The sequence below is a fragment of the Caretta caretta genome, chromosome 7, assembly GCF_965140235.1.
Source record: "Caretta caretta isolate rCarCar2 chromosome 7, rCarCar1.hap1, whole genome shotgun sequence".
Taxonomy (NCBI): Eukaryota; Metazoa; Chordata; order Testudines; family Cheloniidae; genus Caretta; species Caretta caretta.
In genome coordinates, this window is record NC_134212.1 from 104,010,425 (window position 1) to 104,029,163 (window position 18,739).

The 18,739-nt window shown below is 40.9% G+C and overlaps 1 protein-coding gene across 2 annotated transcripts in view; it reads left to right on the top strand.

Moving 5' to 3' along the window:
• The window catches only part of ADAM12 (ADAM metallopeptidase domain 12), a 358,074-nt gene that overhangs the window by 262,142 nt on the left and 77,193 nt on the right, over nucleotides 1-18,739 (top strand). For both annotated transcript variants that reach the window (XM_048856240.2, XM_048856241.2), the window contains 3 exons: nucleotides 401-570; nucleotides 2,399-2,483; nucleotides 8,827-8,975. In XM_048856240.2, the coding sequence (XP_048712197.1) occupies nucleotides 401-570; nucleotides 2,399-2,483; nucleotides 8,827-8,975 (404 nt within the window). The remainder of the gene's footprint in view (nucleotides 1-400; nucleotides 571-2,398; nucleotides 2,484-8,826; nucleotides 8,976-18,739) is intronic.

Here is an 18,739-nt window from a genome sequence, read left to right on the forward strand (position 1 = left end):
GGACTTGCAATGAATTTGTTTGGAATTTTATTGGGTGTGGAAGCCATTGCCCTGTTGCACCTTGGAGGAAAGTACCAACCCTGGCCAGGACATGGAGATTCTACCACGGGGCCTGCTGAGAGTTTTAATGTTTTTCCTGAACATTTCCTAGATAGTTAGCCATGGTCAGATTTTTCTCTGGGTCAAGGCAAATGTTCTATCTGATGCCAGTGATTTCAGGTGTTCATTTATGTGGAGAGACATTGTACCCTCCTCTTTCATCCTAAGAGAAAAGGTTTTTTCTGGGACCAAATAGATTTCTGGGAGGATTGTGTGAACATTATGATTTTGTTAACATGCATTGATTTAACACATTCCTCTAAAACAGAATATAGAAAGATTCATTTGTTTGCCTCACTAGTTCTACAGGCCATTAAATATTCGAGTAGCCCTGGTTGGAGTGGAGGTGTGGAATGACATGGATAAATGCTCTATAACACAAGACCCCTTCACCAGCCTCCATGAGTTTCTGGATTGGAGAAAGCTGAAACTACTACCTCGTAAACCCCATGACAATGCACAACTAGTGAGGTATAGCCAGCAGTGTATTTAATATTTGCATGACTATTAGCTCGGGTTTCCAGGAACTGAGAAAAATCGCACAAAGTTCTGTTACTTTTTTTTTTCTTAAAATGTTTGGGTGATTGTGTTTTTGAAAGGAAAAAGCAGCCCTCCATCCTCACAAGCTCACAATTTCTTCCCAGGACGCTGCATTAGTGTGGGAAGATGCTGTGTCCGCTTCCTCACACAGTTCTGCAAAAAACTATTACTCATGGGTCTCCTCTGAGCAGCGTCTGTGTAGAATTGTGCCTAGGGCACAGTCACACAAACACTTACTCACGTGCCTAATGTTAAGCATGTGAGTAATCTCACTGAAGTTAATGGGACCACTTACATGCTTACAATTAAGCTTGTGTGTAAATGTTCGCAGGACTGGTGCCTAGTTTTATCCATTTTAACAGACAAGAGGCTTGATCCAAAGCCTGTTGAACTCAATTAAAGACTCCTCTTATTTGTTATTAATTATTATTATTATGTTATTATTGTAGCACCAAGAAGCCCTAGTCATGGATCAGGACCCTACTGTCCCAGGCACTGTACAAACACAGAACAAAAAGACATTTCCCTGTCCCCACAGACCTAGATTGAGATTGGCATGTTCATTTTTACAGTAGAACCTTGATTTTATAAACACCAGTCTTGTGAAGGACCAGTTATACTAACCATTTTTGCAGATGGAAAAAAATATCCCATAACAAAAGTGTTGTCTACAAAGAACAAGCTGATATCCCTTCACATTCCATTGCCTTCAATGCATTGGAAGTTGCTTTGTAAGTGGTCTGAAAGACATAAGAAAGTGATGCAGTCCACTATTCCTCAACTTATGCACCATTCCTATTGTAATTTTGAGATGTTCAATTTTATGAACTTTTCAATCTTTAAGAACTCCTCAGTTCATAGTGTAAGGATTCTACTGTATTTGTGACGTAAATAAAGTGAGAAACCTGTCATTGTATAGCTTAACAAAGACAGGCAAAGTGGATGAGATAATATCCTGGGACCTACACGGCTACAACAACACTGCAAAAATTATATGGCTTAGATTGATTTATTTTCTACAGACAAGTGTTCGTAGGTATAATTACAAAATCTTCCACTGGTCACAATGACAATCAGATCAAGAAAGTATATTTTTATAGAGAATATTTATACTTGACCAGAGCTAGTATATGTTTTCTCTTAATTATTTTAATTCAGTAGACAATAATAAGTTGAAAGATCAAACGTTCACTGTGCAATGACTCTTAGCAATTAAAACAAAAATGTATTGAGACATTCAGTATCTTACTTAAAGTACAGGAGGAGGTCTTCCAAATTGTTGCAATATCATTCATTGCTCTATAAATACAAAAATATTTCAGTTGGATTAATAAATTTTAGGGTACACTTTATAGCGAATACATTATAAATTTGCACTGTGTTGTACTGACACTTGCATGAGCTGCAAGCATGTCTATATGCATTTCCCAAGTTAAATAGCAATGGCAGTTTTCAATTGTTGGCATGGTTGTAATATATTGTATTCCAAAAAAAAAAAAAATCCTACTGCAGCAGAAACTCCAGAGGATGCTCAAATGCATCTTTCTTATAGCAGGGATTCTGTCATTGTCAGTTCCACAGATTTGCATGACTAATTTCTGATCCTCATTGTTTTCAACTTTCAATGTCTGGAGCTGGCATTTTGAAAGTGGGATTGTTGCCTGAGATTGGCAGGAAAAAGAAGTTATAAAATATTAGGATTCTCTCATTTTGTATTAAATGGTGATTATGTGGTTTGTCTTCCCCTCCCCTCCTTCAGTGGGGTGTACTTCCAAGGGACTACCATCGGCATGGCACCTATAATGAGCATGTGCACTGCAGAGCAATCTGGAGGAGTTGTTATGGTAAGTATGGGGAGCACAAAAGTTGAATTTGGTCCATCTTGTGCAAAAAGTTTTCATGTTATATAATACTGTATCTTGTCATGGAAAGTCTGCTTTTTAGTACTGTTTTCAATCTAAACTCTTGCTTTGTCTATATCTACATACAGTGTATGTGTAATTGTTTTAAGTATCATATTTCCTAGTGAATGAAATAATACCTTGCATTAAAATATAGTTAAGCCTCTTTATAGAAATCCTTGAAATCAGTGGGAGTATTCACAGGGTTCTGAGCATTTTCAAGATTAGGATCAAAATGCGCAAGTTTGCTGTGCACATATGGATATCAGTGCTATGTGCAATGAAAGCCTCTCATAAATCTTTGATAAGAAATAACATTTTGAAATACTGCATTTACCATGTACCAAGGACATACATTTACAAAGCCTCCAGTGTAATAGTTTATTTTCCGTGTTTCTAATAAAGTGGTTTTACTGTAATTGTCAGACTTCAAGCACAATCTACACTAGCAACAGTGGCAGCATTCATGTTAACTACATTTCTCTCACAAAGGGTATTACTGTTGCTTTTGTTGTCAGCGTCCAGCCATGTGACTAATACACATAATCCATGAGTTAGAACATTTTGGCCTTTATCAGAACTTGTCACTGGTGATAAATGCAACATAATTACATGTCCAAATAAAGAAAAGATGCACTGAAACCAATATAAACATTGAAATTCTGACTTATGCTAAAAGAAAAGGAGTACTTGTGGCACCTTCGAGACTAACAAATTTATTTGAGCATAAGCTTTCGTGAGCTACAGCTCACTTCATCAGATGCATCTCTAAGGTGCCACAAGTACTCCTTTTCTTTTTGCAGATACAGACTAACACGGCTGCTACTCTGAAACCTGACTTAAGCTAGCTACTCAGCTCATAACATCCCCTGTTGTGTTGAGTTATTTAAGGATCTTAAAATAAAATATTGTTTTATATACCATGCTTGGCATATACAGCAGGTTCTGGACTGGCATAAAGAACTATTGTTGATTTCACTGAAAGTTACATGCATTGAAAGTCCTCAAAATATTGTATAGTAGGAGCTGTTAACCTGGAGGACCATCCACAGTAGAATTCCTTGATTTCTTCCTTTTAAACTATCTCACACCCAGTATTCCTATACTGCATTACTTTGTATTTTAATGCAAAGTTTTACCTTGTTCACTACAAAAGTTCACTCTATAAACAAAAACTAAATTACTTTATTCAACTGGTCATATTACAAAAATGAATGTCTCTTTAAAATGTTTTCGGGGTTATGGGTATTAGGCTGATAAATAATGCTTTATGTTTTCTAGAACTATACAAAGAGCTCTAGAAACCATGGGCCAGCTTGTGCAGCTTTATTCACATTGAGTAGTTCCCTACTTCTTAAGAAGTCCCATTGAAATAAATGGAAGCACTTAAGGCCCTACATAATGTAATGCTTGCACAATCTTGGCCCTAAGTGCTTTTCTAATTTTTTAGCTAAATCTTTCTGAAAAACAGACAGTTGACCCAAAACAAAACAAAAACCTACAACCAAACCAAATCACAAGCACTGAAATTTAATTCCTGTATAAAAATGAAATACACAAAAAACAACACTTCAGAAAGAAGGATATGTAGGTGAATTAATCACTGGTTTCTAACCCTAGAGTCTACAGCGCTCAAACCCTCCAACACATGGCACATATTCATGTACATGCTCTTCAAAATGCTACACGCCCTACTCCAAAAGAGCTCCCACCACTCTGGAAGTGCATTTCTAAGCACAGAGGTGGTGGAAGTCACTATATACCAAATAATCTGTGAATATCAAAAGGGGGAAGGATCACAGAATCCTAGGATTGGAAGGGACCTCGAGAGGTCATCTAGTTCAGTCCCTTGAACTCATGGCAAGACTAAGTATTATCTAGACCATCCGTGACAGGTGTTTGTCTAACCTGCTCTTAAAAATCTCCAATGATGGAGATTCCATAACCTCCCTAGGCAATTTATTCCAGTGTTTAACCATCCTGACAGTTAGGAAGTTTCATCCAATCTAAACCTCCCTTGCTGCAATTTAAGTCCATTGCTTCTTGTCCTATCCTCAGAGGTTAAGAAGAACAATTTTTCTCCTTCTTCCTTGTTAACAACCTTTTATGTACTTGAAAATTGTTATCATGTCTCCTCTCAGTCTTCTCTTTTCCAGACTGAACAAACCCAATTTTTTCAATCTTCCCTCATAGGTCATGTTTTCTAGACCTTTAATCATTTTTGTTGCTCTTCTCTGGACTTTCTCCAATTTGTCCACATCTTTCCTGAAATGTGGCACCCAGAACTGGACACAATACTCTACCTGAGGCCTCAGCAGCATGGAGTAGAGCAGAAGAATTATTTCTCGTGTCTTGCTTACAACAACTCCTGCTCATATATCCCAGAATGATGTTCACTTTTTTTGCAACAGTGTTACACTGTTGACTCGTATTTAGCTCGTGGTCCTCTGTGACACCCAGATCCCTTTCCACAGTAGTCCTTCCTTGGCAGTCATTTCCCATTTTGTATGTGTGCAATTGATTGTTCCTTCCTAAGTGCAGTGCTTTGCATTTGTTCTTATTGAATTTCATCCTATTTACTTCAGACCATCTCTCCAGTTTGTCCAGATCATTTTGAATTTTAATCCTATCCTCCAAAGCACTTGCAACCCCTCCCAGTTTGATATCATCTGCAAACTTTGTAAGTGTCCTCTCTCTGCCATTCACTAAATCATTGATGAAGATATTGAACAGAACCAGACCCAGAACCGATCCCTGAGGGACACCACTCATTATGCCCTTCCAGCATGACTGTGAACCACTGATAACTACTCTCTGGGAATGGTTTTCCAACTAGTTACGCACCCATCTTATAGTAGCTCCATCTAGGTTACATTTCCCTAGTTTGTTTCTGAGAAGGTCACGCGAGGCAGGATCAAAAGCTTTACTAAAGTCAAGATCTTCCGTTTTCCACCATCCACAAGGCTTGTTACCCTGTCAAAGAAAGCTATTATCCTTGTCTGGTCTGATTTTTCTGTCTGCACTTTTATTCAAATCTAATATCTAATCTATCTTGGTTCTTTTATCATGCCTCTCTGAGCACCTGTCCTGCTATATACATTCTAGGTGGTTTGATTCTCTTTGTGATAAATGAGGTTCATATTTTCCATGAATATTAATGCAAGTTAAGTGTAAAGGTAAAATGTTGCTTTCTTGCTCAGACATATTCTGCTGCACACATTCAGGCAAAAACTTTTTACTCTCATGGGAGGTTAGCTTGAGTGAGAAGTACAGAACTGAGCCACTGAGATTTATTTAACTTAAGAAACACCTCAGTGGAAAGTGTTTTTTTGTAAATGTCCCAGTTTACAACTTAATGAGCCTGCCTGGAGTTAGTTCTAGGACTGAGGTGCTCGTTTGCAGCAGCATTAGACAAAGTTATTCTATTATTAATGTTCAAGCTGAATCTCAGTGGAATGCAGCAGAGTTCAGTTGAAAGCAACTGCATATTTGGTATAACAGCCTATAACGTGTTCAACAGGAGAAGATTTCCTGTTTGGCGATTGTGAAACTGTTTGCTAATGACTTTTACTACTGAACTTAACTTAAAAAAATGTAGAGGAATAAATCAAAGCCTCATTCCTTGTAAGTCTATTCATTTCTCAAGTGCTGCTGAGCTTAAATGGTCTTGCTATCAAACTGGGCATATTACTGTTTGTTTGGATAGTCTTAATTTATGCTGTCTTCCAATAACCTCTTTTGCTGAGACATCACATTCTTTGTCTTTAAAAACCCACTCTAGAAACCTGATAGCATTCAGAGTGATCCAAGCAAGTAATGAGAACCGCATGTGCTGTAATAATTACATTTCCGATCATTTCTTGCTCTAATTTTGTCATGGACTGTGCAAATCATTATTTTAAAAATTATTATCTTAGGAGATGTTGAAATAAGAAGAATCTCACTGTTTGTGCAGAGAAATGGCTGTGAGCATGAAAGTAACAGCTGTAATAGGGTTGCCCCTTACTGAGAACCCCCTCGTGGCGAGGGGTCACTCTTCAGAACCCTGCCTCTGTTTCCCCTTATTGAGGGCCTCTTACACAGGCTCTCCACACTTTTTCTGTGGTCAAAGAACCCCTCCTTGCAAGTCTGGGTTTATTCACAGAAAATAATTCAAAATGAAATTCAAACTCCCAAATTGACATCCAACAGACAAATGTTTCTCTTCCTACTCCTAGGCCTCCCGGCCTGGAGAACTTTTGCACTCTCTCCCCTGCTTGCTCAGGGTCTCTCCTGACTTAACAGGCTACTCCCAGCCCTTCCTGGCTAGAGTCTGTCCCAAAACCCAACAATCTCTACTCTCCCTGAACATCTCCCCCACCTCCACTGCAGCTTCCAGCTGCTCTTTATAGGAGAAACACCTGATCCCTCTCTAGCGGGGCTCATGCTCTAATCAGAGCTGGCTTAGCCACAGGGTTTCCAGCTCATGAGGCAAGTCACCCTGTTACAGGTTCAGTTTATTGTCTCTCTAAGTTGTTCAGGATTTGAAGAAAGTTCTAAATGTTAAGCACATCTAAAAGTGAATGCGGCTGCTACAGATCCCTAATTTAAAGGCATGACTTTCTGTGCTGCTTTGTTAAAATGTGGGGGACGTTACATCATTGTCCTGTCAATCCGCAGCCCTGTTTTACTTTTGGTTCTTCTGTGTAGTCAGGTGTAATTACCGCTATTGATTAAATATTTGGGAAATTCAGTGCATGCACCCACAGAGATCAATCAAACTAGATATTAAGACATCTTGGTGTGTAACTAAGTGTCATGAGAGAACATTTTTTAAAAACATTATAAGTGTACATATGCACACTGCAGTTTGCCATAATAACAACAAAAAAATTGCTGTTCAGCTTCCCCGAAAACATCCATTTTAAAATACGCGACACACACAGCTCAAGCGTAAGTAGAATTTTAGAAACAACATTTTTGTATTAAATATTGCAAGATTCAGGAGATCCTGAAATGAGAGCACTTTGTGATTGTTTGTTTTGAAGATAAAATTCCTTGCATTTACTCCATGAGCCAAATAACAGTGGCCATTTGCCTTCTGAAATGATTACATTCTTTTTTCAAATGTGTTTTCTACTTGAGAATTGATTGATTTACTTAAAATATTAGAGAGTTGAAAAAGGAATCTATAAAATCTAAAACAAATAATTTGTTAAGGGTTTCTCTTATACAAGGCTGATATTTTAGACACTTCTTTGCCTTTCACTTTTTTTTAGTCCTAAGGCTGGCTAAGACAATAACAGAAGTTATTTAAGCTGAATATATTCATTTATGCTTTTAAAACAGGCAGCAGTACATACTAATTCCATTTACTGACTGATAAAACGTAAATCATGCATTTCTATTACATGTTTTATGCCTTTTGGGAGAGTTTTTATAAGAAAGATGGTTTTTTCCCCAAGGAAAGTGATTGATGTCATACAGAGCTTTGTGGAAAGATCTCTTTTATTCACGGCCAGGCCAAAACATTAATCTGATCAGTAGCCCCTAATCAAACCACACAGTGCATTTCTCAGAAACATTTGTTTGGGAAAACAACATTCCCACAAGGATCAATGCCAATGTTTCTATTTTTTTACTTTTTCACCAAGTAAAACACTTACAGGAATTAACTAGAGGCCACGTGAGGACTGTGTCTTTTTTACTTTTTTAATTAAAAATGAGGTCTGTAAAATGGTTGCTTGAGCTCACAGCTGCTATAATTTCTGCTTCAGCTTCGTAGTGGATGTTAGAGACAAAGTCAAACCTCTTCACTGCACTGTGGGGATTGAGCTCCTAAAGTGCAGGATGTCCTGCCCTCTTTCACCCATTCCCTTCTCTTATGCCACTGCCATCCCCATCCTTTAGGACATGTGCAAATCATTTTCTGCTGTTAATGCAATATCCAAATTCTTGGACATAAAATGAGCAGGGGTTACGAGAGAATTTCTAGCTGTAGAAGAGAGACTACGAAGATAGTCAAAGCTGCCTCAGCTATCTGAATGCGTAGTTGCCATGAGGAATTGAGTGTCCCGATGCCACAGGCTACTTTGATAATCCCAACCTAAATGGCTTGTTGAGGGAAGAGGGGATGCTGATAATTTGTAATTTTATCCATTTAACAGCAATCGAGTAGGTGCAATTATAATGGAGAGGCTTATAAAACAATTTAGGATACTGAGGATGGATCCATAGCAAACATGTATTCTTTTATCCATCATTCCTTCTTGTACATGGGCTTCACAATTCATTTTTTTTCTTTGAGGATCATTCAGACAGCCCTCTTGGTGCAGCAGTAACCCTGGCTCATGAGCTGGGCCACAACTTTGGGATGAATCATGATACGCTGGAGAGGGGCTGTACCTGCAAAGCATCTACTGATAAAGGTGGCTGTATCATGAACCCCTCTACTGGGTAAGTGCAAATATTAGTTAGCATTAGTTGGTGGGGAGGAAATTATGCTGTAGTTTGTTATCTTGGGAAGCTTTTGAGCAAAAGTTTACACAGTGAGGCCAGTCAAAGCTTCCCACAAAAATCCCTCCAGAAGTAGAAACAATAAAACTTGTTAGTAGAGCAAAATTTGCCATGTTGAGTTCTCTGGTGTGGAAGAGAGAAAAACGCCATAAGAAGCAATGAATTGTTTGTCATTTTGAACAACCCCTGTTATAATACAGTGCAGGCGTTTGTATCAGAACTTCCAATGCTGTTATCTTGCCAGTGTGACATCACAAACAATCATAAGGGTAAATGACCAGAATAAAGGCCATGACCAAAATTAGTATGTAGGAAATAAAGTGCTAGGTTTTCTGTTATTTCACTTTTGGTGAAGTTCATTCCTGTGCAGATCAGCACAAGCATGATGCACCACATAAGTCCCAACTTCACCCTGTTTTGAAGAAGTCTGAAATGGGATGTGAATGCTTTGTAGGCTTTGCATGGGGTGAGGGATGAACTTTGCTCTTATTTTTTGCAACTATACCAGCATGAGCTGTGAACAAGTCAGATCTCATAAGCTAAGCAGAGTCAGGCCTATTCAGTATTTGGATGGGAGTCTTCCGAGGGGAAAAACAAGGCAATCTAGGAAGTTATGGTGACGAATCAATAGGTGACACTCTTCTTTGTGAGTCAATACTGAGTGGATACTCAAGCATGGTGTTAGGAGGCTGCTGCTGACAGCCTGACCTTTTATGGACATCAAAGATACAATGGTGTTTTCTAAAAGAGGTCTTGGACTTCAGGCCCAGTTCACTAATTTCAGTCTGTTCTACAATATTAGAAACTGAAACACACCACCTTGGATGTGCATATGTTGTGTCATCCATATTACGTATACATGGGCTTTTTTGTATATTTTACTCTGTCAGTTACGAAGCTTTTCAGTCTTAGGATTTGTGAACATGCTCAGGGCTCTTTCGTCTCTGCTGGTGCAGTGACTGCATGTTTCTTGGAAAGGAGGTAGGAGAGGAGAGGGAGTGTCATGCAGAAGAGCTCCCTGCTGATCAGCCAAACAGCAGCTTTGGCATCTGCTTCAAAGGCAAACTGTCATTCGTGTTAAGAAAAGAAAAAGGTGCTGGCCAGTGGCCAGTCATAGCAAGCTAGGGGACAAACAATGAAAAGAGATTGGTGTGTTTGTGGGGGAAAGTGAGCGATTTCTAAAGTTTGCATAAGAAAAATAGCTTGGCTTTTCTAAAACAATAGGTAATAAATATCCTTGCAGAATTCTGTTCAGCAGCACATCACAGCTATTACACAGACTAGAAAAACAAACTGAAATTGGTAACATGACCACAAGGAATGGTAATGTGATTGGTAACTCCTGACTTCATATCAGCAATGGGCAGACAGATTTTATATCTTAGTGCCTGAATGATATACACAACCTTTAACCATCAGCCGAATTCGTACTTGTGCACCTGGTCACCCCACAGCTTCAGAAGAAACCACAAGAGGGCCCTGCGGGAGGAAACCTCATGAAGTTTTCCCCAAGTTATTCTGTCAGTTTGCCCTACCTCTGTGGATTAGGAAGCAGTGCTATGCACAGAATTCTGTAAATGCGCACAAAACCCCTGTGTCTCTACATTGGCTCTGCAGCCGTCTGCCCCTATGGGCTCGCTGACAGCTCAGGTCCATTAACTGCTAGGGTTTCCCCTAGCAACCACAAGTTCTGGGCCTCACCTGCCCTCAATGATGGTTCACCCAAAACAGAGCCGGTTGGGAAACAGTTAACATAGCCTCAAGCTGCATTAGCTTTTCACTGGCTTTTATGCTTCTCCCCATCCACCTCCTGGCCCTCCATGGATCTCCAACCTCTGAAGGGCTCTCCTTGGGGGTCTGTTCAGAGGGAGACTATGGGAGGTTGAAAATTAGAGAAGAGCCAGATTATTTAAACTACTAAAACCTTCTTTTTTTATTCATCCAGCTTCTTTCATTTGTTTTTCCCAGGATGCATGATAAGCACTCAGTGAAGTGAAAGGTCTCTTTAGACACCATATAACCATGCTATGACATGATAAAAGGTCAGGTCACGGACCATGTAGAGAATAGGTGTCTCAGAGCCACCTTTCTGCAACCCTAATCTTGAGGCCATCCAGAGGCTAGTTTCTCCAACCATACTTCAGTTCTAAATTATGCCAGCAACGATGGCCAACCAGACATGGATCACAACCCCCTTTCCTCCATGCTTCTCCGAGGAGCTGGCCCAAAGGCTTTTAATAGTAATAACATTCTGATTTCTAAGTCCCTGGAGGACTAAGTGCATGTTTCTAAAACAAGGCATTTTGGAGTTAGGAGAGAGAGGAGGAAAATTGAGAACAATTGTCAGAAACCAGAGTACACACAAACTCAACCCTAGGAAGAGATGTGACATTCAGAAATCCGAGCGGAAACGGTTTACTTTTTCCCTGGAAGGCCCAGTCACATTGGTGACCTGCCGAAAGATTGATATCTTGGCAAGATCTGTGAGGGGCACTACAGTGAAGTTCCAGAAAAAATCATCTTAGTAGCTGGCTACGACTAAAAAGGACCACACCACTGTTTTTAGTCTTTGGGATGGGAGTACTACCCATTGTCTCTACCTTGGTTTCTTGCTTGCCTACCTGGCACTTTTTCGGGATTTACTGTGAGATTGACCTCATGGAGGACTGCAGTATTGCAGCCAGATTTTAGAGGTGAATAAGCCACTCTTGGCGGTAGACCACAACATCATCTAGAAATGCCACTGCATAACAATGGTGAGATCGTAATACCTGCTCTATCAACTTCTGGAAGATGGCTGGGCCCCATGTAACCCAAAGTCATGGTGGAAAGTGGACAAAGTGGAACAAGCCTATTGAGATAGCAAAAGTTGTGTTTTCCTGAGAGTGAGGAGGAAAGAGGAATCTGCCAGATCTAAGAGGAATTTGGTCAGATCTAAAATAGTAATATATGGGGTCTGGCTAAGACACTCTAGTAAATCATTCACCCGCAGCATAGGGAAGATATCAAAGCAGGAAATGGCATTTATCTGTCTGAAGACCACACAGAAACAGATGCCTCCCTAGAGTTTCAGGAGCAGGACTAAACGATTCCTTGATTACCCCCAGTCTCAACATTAATTCAACTTCCTGAATCAGTACCTTCTTTACCCCTTATGATATTCAGTAGGATTTCTGTGCCAGCTTGGCTCCTCTTACTATAAGGGAAGTCCACCCTTGTAGCAATGAGAATATGTCCTTAAATACCTTCCGCAGTTTATCCATTTTCCCTCACTGTGCCATAGTTAGCTGCAGCCCTAGAGCTACATTCTCAACACTCACAGGTTCAGGAATCTGGGTCCTAAATCCTCCGCACCATCCTCTGAGGGAATGAAAACACCCTGCTGAGCCCGCCAGGGTTTTTGCAAATTAATATGAAAAATATGTCTTTGTTTTTATTTGTCTGGGCACTGCACCTTATAGTCTACAGGCCCAACCTGCCAGAGTGCCTTGCCACTTAGCCAGGAGCTTGCTCCAGGGAGATCAGTTTCTTTTGGTGAAAGGTTATTGACTTACAATGGGAATTTTTAGCCTCTGTCTTTACCTTCAAGCTTAACTACGAAGTAGCTGCTGCCTGTCTGTAATAAACATTCCAGGAGATATACTTTGCACTCTTATAAAAGAATTCGAACAATATTTTGTTAGTATAAAATTACCAATCTGAATATTTACCAAAATATATAATCTCTGGGACTATTCTTATATGTAGGTTACTCGCTGAACCCTGAAATGTTTGCAGGCTTGGAGGCTAAGAGTGTGATCAGTTCAGAAAATGCTAGGTGAATGTTCCCTACTTGGAAAACATTCTTAGAACAGTAGAAACATCAAAAGAAAGAGGATATAAAGAAGCCCCAATACATAGGCAGTCTCTGCTTCCAGTATATGTATTCTCTTCCCATCCATGCCCTCTAATTTCTGTTAGTTTAAGCAGGGTGTTACAAAACTATAAAAGAAGAAAAAACTCCCTCAGGTTGAGATTAAGCTTTAAAATAGGATCAGCCCTGAAGAAGTCTTTATTCAAGATCTATAAAGGGTAGGAAAAACATAGGTTGGAATGGACAGGCTCCTGCAGCCTTAATTTTGTAGTCACTAATGTGGTTCTGTAATGAAGGAAAACGTTTTGAGGTTTTTTCATTTTAAAGTGATTTCATTAATTATTGCCATCTTCTTTCTTTGAAGAATTTAACATTAAAAACTTGTCTTGGAAATTATTACTTAGTGGAAGCAGCCTCCTGGGATCAGGAACCTAAACTCTGTTGGATCTATCCATTAATGAGGTTCCTGTAGCTTTTAGTCTTAAAAGGTACCTGAAAGACGTGTATGCCACTTTTGTATGGGCAAGAAATGCTTTAAAGAGTCAAACACTTTAGCAAAGTATATTTGGCATAATATTTCATATAGAATTATGGATCAAAAGAGCAACATGGTCTCTCTGCTGCTCCAGAGATTCAAATATCATCTAGCAAAAACATACATCCCAGTACAAGAGTGGGGCTTTTGTGATAAATAAATTGTATCAACAAAAAAGTGTTTAATAAGGCACAATTTCCTTTCTAAGCTTGTCTTTTAATTATACTTTTTTTGCCTCTTTTAGTTCTTTTGAATTTAAACTCTTTTTGAGAGAGGAAGAATGGTGAAAAGCCCACATGTCAGATCTAGAGTCTTAATGAGTGCTGGACATAACAAGAATGAGCTGGAGCCAAAGGCATATAACTAACTGTGGGGCCATTCTTGTATTCCATGTACATTTTATCTTCTTAACAACTTTAATCCCAGAGGCATAAGTATCAGTTTGAAGAGAAAAGCATTTTATAGTTCATATTCCTTGATGTGTCTGTGTTTGGCCTTACGCAGCAGACCCACCTTTCTCCTTGATACAGAAGGAGGGGGTCACTGTGGTAACATTTCAATGACAGAAAGGGGGGGGGGTCTAAAAAGTGGCCGCCTTCGAGGCTATGATCCAGTCCTCTTCGTGTTCTGCTGTAGAAAAGGTAAAGATCTCCTTAAAGTCTGCCCCCCAGCCCACCGTGTACTTTATTTCCTATCCAAGTAACTTTACGACAAAATAAGTCCTATTCCCTAGAAATGTCTTGAGCATCAAGAATAAGGCATAAACAGCCTTTACAGCTGGCAAAGAAAGCTGGCATGCGCAGCAAACTAGCCACTTCAGCAATCTGTATTAACCTTACTGCATTCCTGCATTCACCACAGAGCGTACAGGTGGGAATTGAGAACCTTCATGCAGCTGATTAATACATAAGAACGGCCATACTGGGTCAGACCAAAGGTCCATCTAACCCAGTAACCTGTCTTCCGACAGTGGCCAATGCCAGGTGCCCCAGAGGGAATAAACAGAACAGGTAATCATCAAGTGATCCTTCCCCTGTCGCCCATTCGCAGCTTCTGGCAAACATGCTAGGGACACCATCCCTGCCCATTCTGGCTAATAGCCATTGATGGACCTATCCTTCATGAATATAACTAGTTCTTTTTTGAACCATGTTATAATCTTGGCCTTCACAACATCCTCTGGCAAAGAGTTCCATAGGTTGACTGTGCATTATGTGAAGAAATACTTCCTTTTGTTTGTTTTAAACCTGCTGCCTATTAATTTTCATTTGGTGGCCCTTAGTTCTTGTGTTATGAGAAGGAGTAAATAACGCTTCCTTATTTACTTTCTTCACACCAGTCATGATTTTATAGACCTCAATCATATCCCCCCTGAGTTGTCTCTTCAAAGCTGAAAAGTCCCACTCTTACTAGTCTCTTCTCATATGGAAGCCGTTCCATACCCCTAATCATTTTTGTTGCCCTTTTCTGAACCTTTTCCAATTCCAATACATCTTTTTTGAGATGGGGTGACCACATCAGCCCACAGTATTCGAGATGTGGGCGTACCATGGATTTATATAGAGGCAACATGATATTTTCTATCTTATTATCTATCCCTTTCTTAATGATTTCCAACATTCTGTTCACTTTTTTGACTGCCGCTGTACATTGAGTGGATGTTTTCAGAGAACTATCCACAATGACTCCAAGATCTCTTTCTTGAGTAGTAACAGCTAATTTAGCTCCCATCATTTTATATGTGTAGTTGGGATTATGTTTTCCCATGTGCATTACTTTGCATTTATCAACATTGAATTTCATCTGCAATTTTGTTCCCCAGTCACCCAGTTTTGAGAGATTCTTTTGTAGCTCTTTGCAGTCTGTCTGGGACTTAACTGTCTTGAGTAGTTTTGTATCATCTGCAAATTTTACCGCCTCACTGTTTGTCCCTTTTTCCAGATCATTTATGAATATGTTGAATAGGACTGGGCCCAGTACAGACCCCTGGGGGACACCACTATTTACCTCTCTCCATTCTGAAAACTGATCATTTATTACTACCCTTGTTTCCTATCTTTTAACCAGTTACCAATCCATGAGAAGACCTTCCCTCTTATCCCATGACATCTTATTTTGCTTAAGAGCCTTTGGTGAGGGACATTATCAAAGGCTTTCTGCAAATCTGAGTACCCTATATCCACTGGATCCCCTTGTCCACATGCTTGTTGACCCCCTCGAAGAATTCTAGTAGATTGGTGAGGCATGATTTCCCTTTACAAAAACTATGTTGACTCTTCCCCAACAAATTATGTTCATGTATGTGTCTTACAATTTTGTTCTTTATTATAATTTCAACCAGTTTGCCCAGTACTGAAGTCGGGCTTACTGGCCTGTAAATGCCGGGATCACCTATGGAGACCTTTTTAAAAATTGGCATCAGATTAGCTATCCTCCAGTCATATGGTACAGAAGCTGATTTAAATAATGGATCATAGAATCATAGAATATCAGGGTTGGAAGGGACCCCAGAAGGTCATCTAGTCCAACCCCCTGCTCGAAGCAGGACCAATTCCCAGTTAAATCATCCCAGCCAGGGCTTTGTCAAGCCTGACCTTAAAAACCTCTAAGGAAGGAGATTCTACCACCTCCCTAGGTAACGCATTCCAGTGTTTCACCACTCTCTTAGTGAAAAAGTTTTTCCTAATATCCAATCTAAACCTCCCCCACTGCAACTTGAGACCATTACTCCTCGTTCTGTCATCTGCTACCATTGAGAACAGTCTAGAGCCATCCTCTTTGGAACCCCCTTTCAGGTAGTTGAAAGCAGCTATCAAATCCCCCCTCATTCTTCTCTTCTGCAGGCTAAACAATCCCAGCTCCCTCAGCCTCTCCTCATAAGTCATGTGTTCTAGACCCCTAATCATTTTTGTTGCCCTTCGCTGGACTCTCTCCAATTTATCCACATCCTTCTTGTAGTGTGGGGCCCAAAACTGGACACAGTACTCCAGATGAGGCCTCACCAATGTCGAATAGAGGGGAACGATCACGTCCCTCGATCTGCTGGCAATGTCCCTACTTATACATCCCAAAATGCCATTGGCCTTCTTGGCAACAAGGGCACACTGCTGACTCATATCCAGCTTCTCGTCCACTGTCACCCCTAGGTCCTTTTCCGCAGAACTGCTGCCTAACCATTCGGTCCCTAGTCTGTAGCTGTGCATTGGGTTCTTCCGTCCTAAGTGCAGGACCCTGCACTTATCCTTATTGAACCTCATCAGATTTCTTTTGGCCCAATCCTCCAATTTGTCTAGGTCCTTCTGTATCCTATCCCTCCCCTCCAGCGTATCTACCACTCCTCCCAGTTTAGTATCATCCGCAAATTTGCTGAGAGTGCAATCCACACCATCCTCCAGATCATTTATGAAGATATTGAACAAAACCGGCCCCAGGACCGACCCTTGGGGCACTCCACTTGATACCGGCTGCCAACTAGACATGGAGCCATTGATCACTACCCGTTGAGCCCGACAATCTAGCCAGCTTTCTACCCACCTTGTAGTGCATTCATCCAGCCCATACTTCCTTAACTTGCTGACAAGAATACTGTGGGAGACCGTGTCAAAAGCTTTGCTAAAGTCAAGAAACAATACATCCACTGCTTTCCCTTCATCCACAGAACCAGTAATCTCATCATAGAAGGCGATTAGATTAGTCAGACATGACCTTCCCTTGGTGAATCCATGCTGGCTGTTCCTGATCACTTTCCTCTCATGCAAGTGCTTCAGGATTGATTCTTTGAGGACCTGCTCCATGATTTTTCCAGGGACTGAAGTGAGGCTGACTGGCCTGTAGTTCCCAGGATCCTCCTTCTTCCCTTTTTTAAAGATTGGCACTACATTAGCCTTTTTCCAGTCATCCGGGACTTCCCCGGTTCGCCACGAGTTTTCAAAGATAATGGCCAATGGCTCTGCAATCACAGCCGCCAATTCCTTCAGCACTCTCGGATGCAACTCGTCCGGCCCCATGGACTTGTGCTCGTCCAGCTTTTCTAAATAGTCCCTAACCACCTCTTTCTCCACAGAGGGCTGGCCATCTCTTCCCCATTTTGTGATGCCCAGCGCAGCAGTCTGGGAGCTGACCTTGTTAGTGAAAACAGAGGCAAAAAAAGCATTGAGTACATTAGCTTTTTCCACATCCTCTGTCACTAGGTTGCCTCCCTCATTCAGTAAGGGGCCCACACTTTCCTTGGCTTTCTTCTTGTTGCCAACATACCTGAAGAAACCCTTCTTGTTACTCTTGACATCTCTGGCTAGCTGCAGCTCCAGGTGCGATTTGGCCCTCCTGATATCATTCCTACATGCCCGAGCAATATTTTTATACTCTTCCCTGGTCATATGTCCAACCTTACACTTCTTGTAAGCTTCTTTTTTATGTTTAAGATCCGCTAGGATTTCACCATTAAGCCAAGCTGGTCGCCTGCCATATTTACTATTCTTTCGACTCATCGGGATGGTTTGTCCCTGTAACCTCAACAGGGATTCCTTGAAATACAGCCAGCTCTCCTGGACTCCTTTCCCCTTCAAGTTAGTCCCCCAGGGGATCCTGGCCATCCGTTCCCTGAGGGAGTCGAAGTCTGCTTTTCTGAAGTCCAGGGTCCGTATCCTGCTGCTTACCTTTCTTCCCTGCGTCAGGATCCTGAACTCAACCAACTCATGGTCACTGCCTCCCAGATTCCCATCCACTTTTGCTTCCCCCACTAATTCTACCCGGTTTGTGAGCAGCAGGTCAAGAAAAGCGCCCCCCCTAGTTGGCTCCTCTAGCACTTGCACCAGGAAATTGTCCCCTACGCTTTCCAAAAACTTCCTGGATTGTCTATGCACCGCTGTATTGCTCTCCCAGCAGATATCAGGAAAATTAAAGTCACCCATGAGAATCAGGGCATGCGATCTAGTAGCTTCCGTGAGCTGCCGGAAGAAAGCCTCATCTACCTCATCCCCCTGATTACAGAGTACAGTTAGTAGTTGTGCAGTTTTACATTTGAGTTCCTTCAGAACTCTTGGGTGAATACTATCTGGTCGTGGTAACTTATTACTGTTTAGTTTATCAGTTTCATAGATTCATAGATACTAAGGTCAGAAGCGACCATTATGATCATCTAGTCTGACCTCCTGCACAACGCAGGCCACAGAATCTCATCCACCCACTCCTGCGAAAAACCTCACCTGTGTCTGAGCTATTGAAGTCCTCAAATCGTGGTTTAAAGACTTCAAGGAGCAGAGAATCCTCCAGCAATTTGTACCTGCCCTGTACAATAGTAGCCACAGTGGGAGGAAA